This window comes from Hipposideros armiger, unplaced genomic scaffold, assembly GCF_001890085.2.
Source record: "Hipposideros armiger isolate ML-2016 unplaced genomic scaffold, ASM189008v1 scaffold_1396, whole genome shotgun sequence".
Taxonomy (NCBI): domain Eukaryota; kingdom Metazoa; phylum Chordata; class Mammalia; order Chiroptera; family Hipposideridae; genus Hipposideros; species Hipposideros armiger.
The window spans coordinates 45,255-49,986 of NW_017732746.1; the positions used below are offsets into that span (position 1 = coordinate 45,255).

Here is a 4,732-nt window from a genome sequence, read left to right on the forward strand (position 1 = left end):
CCCAAGTTTAGAGGATACTATTCTTTATGGACTGAATTGTATCCTTCTAAAAAGCACTAGCCCCCAATAAAGTATACTTGGAGATAGAGCCTTTAAGGAGGTAATTAGGGTTAAATGAGGTCATAAGGGTGGGGTCCTAATCCAGTGGAACTGATGTCCTTGTAAGAAAAGAAAAAGATACCAGTTAAGACTTACCCCCTCCATTGGGAGAGGTTGGGCTTTCTAAGACGTGTCTCTGTCATCAACAGTCTGCATATATTCTGTTTCCTTACCTGTAGCACCTCAAGTTCCACAAAGGCATGTGGCTGTTGGTGACTGATTCCTAGAGGAGGCCCAGGAGATGGAGGGGACAAGGCTGAGAGCCTCACACTCCATGCAAAGTGCAGGAGCCTGGTGTAAAGAGCCTGGGGGATGCTGCTGGAAGCTGTAGGCTGCAGGGCCAGAGACCTAGCAGGGAGGCAGTGGCCATGTGGACAGGGGTTGAAATTGGACATTGACTCCCTTCTGTTACCTCTCTGTCTTTCTGCCCCAAGGCTCTCTGTGTTGCTGCCGTTGCCATTGGGAGCTGAAGTCCTGAACTCTGGAGGTGAGTCTGCTCAGCCAGCCCCATTAGTGATGGAAGCTGGGGAGTGCATGCTAGCACCTGGGTTTCTACACCAACAAGGAGGAAGTGGGGACAGGAAGCTTATTTTGCAAGTGAGCCTCGGAGATGGTCTTCTTCTGGGGATAAGAGATCTATTTCTTTCTCCCCAAATGCCCACAGTTTCCTGAGCTCTTCCTCTTCTGATAGCAGCTACCCCATCCCCTCCCCCATTCTTTGGTCCCCAGCTGGCACCTGGCATCCTCCATTCCCTGGGACTTCTGACCAGTCTCCATTCCCACAATGTTCTGTGGGTGGAGGTGCCCTTCTTACTCCCCATGTTTTGGTGCCTCTGCCTGTCTGTTGTCCCGATTCATATCTCCATCTGGGAAGATCTCCAGCAATCTCATGATAGATTGTAAAGAAACAGAGACTTGAGTGTGGTGGAGGGGCACATCAGAGATTGTGGGGTATCTGGAGTCCTCAGCCCTGGGAGCAGCATAGGAGCACTTTGCCAATGAAACACAGGTCAAATGAAGAGTGATGGGAGCAGGGCAGTGGTGGTGTCATGGCCAAGAGTTGTAGAGTGGAGAGCTTGGGCTTTAGAACTAGAGGACACCATTAATCCCCCTCTCCCCTGACTTACCCTCCCCTTGCCCTCTCCCTCTCCCCTTATCCACACACACAGAAAGAAAAGGTCATGTGAGGACACAGTGAGAAAGTAGCCATCTACAAACCAAGGAGAGAGCTCTCATTAGAAACCAACTCTGACAGAACCTTGATCTTGGAATTCCAGTCTCCAAAACTGTGAGAAAATAAATTTCTGTTGCTTAAGCTGCCCAGTATAAGATTTTGTTACAGTAACCTTAGTAGACTTCTACACATGGCCCTGGAGAAAACAAGGAAAATGTAAAAAATGTTAACAAAGTCACCACAATTCCACCACACAGAGTACTGGGAAAAAAAATTTTCTTTTGGGGAGTCATGTTTTTCTCATCTTTTAAAACATATCAGGAATATTTTCCTTTATCAATATATATGAATCTAAACTGTTTTGAGTGTTGTTGAAGAATAAGAACACCTTAGCTTTAGACCTGACAGGGTTTAGGGATGTTGGCATAGCATGAGGGGACTCTTTGTGCTGATGAAATATTTATGTATCTTGATTGTAGTGACAGTGACAGAAATGTACACATGATAATATGACATGGAAATGTACACACATTGTACCAGTGTCAATTTCTTGGTTTAGATATTGGTCTATCATTACATAAAAATGTAACCTTTGCAGGAAACTGAGTGAAGCGTACACATGATCTCTTGGTATTGTTTTCTCAACTTCCTGTCAATCTATATTTATTTCAAAATAAAAGCTTAAACATAAAGAAGCGTGTTAATAGATAATAGATAAGTCTGTTCACTTTGAACCAAGGTCCTCGTAAGGCAAAAAGACCAGTAAAGTGATTCTTCATGTTTGGGAGGACTTCCTATATCAAAAAGATGTAAAAACCACTCTCAAGGAGGCTTTCAGTATGAATACTAGTAATGCTATACAAATACTTAAAAAATAGGACCATGGGTTTTGAGATATTAAACAGTGGAAAGAACAAGGGGAAGACAGTATTGACACTAATGGTTTTCCAAGTCATCTAATCTAAGGCATGAGTCATACTTAAACCAGGAAGTCTTTTTAGCACACACAGACCAAGATCAGATGTCCTCCATGGCTGGACTTGCTGGTGTCTGCACCATGAGAAACGGATATGTAAGGTTGCTACCGGCAGGTAGGTAGAATTATAACAATGACGGCAGACAACTAAAGCTATCTGGGCACTCTCTACCCAGTTTGAGAATTTTCTCTGCTCTTTGCTTTATTTCTGCCTTTTGCTTTATTTTTGATTTTCCCTCTATTTCTGTAAAGGAAAGCAGGAAAGAAACCTTAAGAACGATATTAACTCAATTGTATTCAATTCTGAAAGGAGAAAGTCAGTGAAACTTACTTCTAGGGCAAACTTCGGGACTTAACAGAGATTTCTCATTTTACTACCTGTATTCGTCCAGGCTCTCTAGAAAAACAGAGCCAATAGGATGTGTGTGTGTACACACAGCAGGTCCTCAAATAATGTCATTTTGTTATAACAGTGATCAGATGCTGTAGAAACTTAACTCTTGTTTAGAGCAATTAGCTATGGTGAAATTCGTTTCATGATACATCATTTTGCTGCAGTTCCAAGAAACTATCAATAGTGTTAAGTAGGACATACTGTAATATTATTTTAAGGAATGGGCTCATGAGTGTGTGGATGTTGGAAAGTGCAAAATCCACAGGACAGGCCGGCAGGCTGGAAACCCAGGGAAAACTTGATATTGCATCTCAACTCTGAAGGCAGTCAACCTGGAAGCAGAACTTCCTCTTCCTCAAAGGAAGTCACTCTTTTTTATGTTATTTATTTATATGTAATTAATTAATTAATTTTTATTAGTTTCAGGTGTACAAAGCAACATAATAGTTAGACATTTAAACCCTTCATAAAGTGATAACCCATCCCTAAGCTACTACCCCTCTGACATCTTATATAGCTGTTACAATACCATCAACTATCTCCTATGTTGTACTCCACATTCCGTGACTATGTATACCTATATATTTAGTTATAGTTGACATGCAGTATTATTCTACTTCAGCTCTTCATGTGTATAGCACATTGGTCAGGCATCTACACAGTCTGTGAAGTGATCCCCCTGATAAGTCCAGTGCCCATCTGGCACCTTACATGATCTNGATTGATTGCCTCTGTACCATGAGAAGAAGCTACTTACCATTTATCCCAGGTAGAAAGAATTATAACCATGTGTATGGTCCATTTGAAACTATGGGAATTTTTATAAACAGGAAAAACTAATCAATGATGAGAGAAGTCAGAAGAGTGGTTACCTTGAAAAGATGTGGAGGGAACTTTTGGGGAGACTGGAAATATTTTATGTCTTGATTGCTTGGTTACCTGGGTTTACACACATAAAAATTCATCAAGCTGGGAACTTGTGATACGTGCACTTCATGCACCTCATTGAGTGTGTTATATACACACCAAATACAATGTGGAAACTATCCAGTTTGAGAATCTTTTTTTTTCATTTTCTTTTTTTCTAACTTGCTTTTGCACTACCTGGAAAATGAAAGAATAATGGGGGAAAATAGGATTTATTATTATTATTATTATTATTATTATTATTATTACTACTACTATAGCTTTTCAGAAGAGGCTGATATTTGGCTCAAGGAAAATACTTGGAGCTTACATGGGGACTTTTCATTTTTCTACCCATTTGATTATTGCCATAGGATTAAATCCCAGAAATCTATGACTTCTCCCTCCCCAAAAGTGTTAAGAAAGATCTGATGTGGTTAATTTGTTGGCTCTTTGTGGACCATTGGATTATTTGAAAGACAATTGAGAAGGACTTCCTTGAGATATCAACTCTAGTTTCTTTATTCTTTTCTTCTCTCTGGTGCCTGGTAGAATAGCTAACACACAGTAGGTGCTCAATGCATGCTTTCTATTTTGTTTCCTGATTTTGAGGAGACATTCATCACTTATGTAGCCTCAGTTCTTTTTAGTCTGATATGGGAAATACAATTTCTGACTAGAAGCCATGTTGGGCAATTTCTGCATATATGAGGTCAGACATTAAGTTCACGAGCTCATCTAAAAAAAGTGCTACATACCTTATTGCTGAATATCACTATGGTCACCTTCTAAGTACTTTCCTTGTGAAGCTATGCACCAATGCCAGTGCCTAGTCCACCTTTCAAAGCAATTCGGGGACTTTTTCTGGAATGGCCATCAGAGCTGTCGTCGTATTACCCTTGATGTCCTGAGTGTCATAAAAATGTCTTCCTTTCAATATTTCCTTTATTTTTGGGTAAAGAAAGAAGTCATTGGGGGCCAGATCAGGTGAGTAGGGAAGGTGTTCCAATACAGTTATTTTTTTACTGGCTAAAAACTCCCTCACAATAGTCTCAGAGACACAGAGGAAGAACTGAGGGGTGTTAGCTGGGAGGGGGTGGGGATGAAGGAGAAGGGGAAGGGATGAGACAATACAAATTGGTAATTACAATATGGTCTCAGGGATAGAAAAAGACAGTCTGAG

At 40.8% G+C, this 4,732-nt stretch overlaps 1 protein-coding gene across 2 annotated transcripts in view; it reads left to right on the forward strand.

Moving 5' to 3' along the window:
• The first annotated feature begins 2,290 nt into the window (after positions 1 to 2,290).
• Positions 2,291 to 4,732, forward strand: part of LOC109377418 (adhesion G protein-coupled receptor E2-like) — a 43,742-nt gene continuing 41,300 nt past the window's right edge. For both annotated transcript variants that reach the window (XM_019633756.1, XM_019633757.1), the window contains exon 1: positions 2,291 to 2,364. In XM_019633756.1, the coding sequence (XP_019489301.1) occupies positions 2,295 to 2,364 (70 nt within the window). In that variant the 5' untranslated portion in view covers positions 2,291 to 2,294. The remainder of the gene's footprint in view (positions 2,365 to 4,732) is intronic.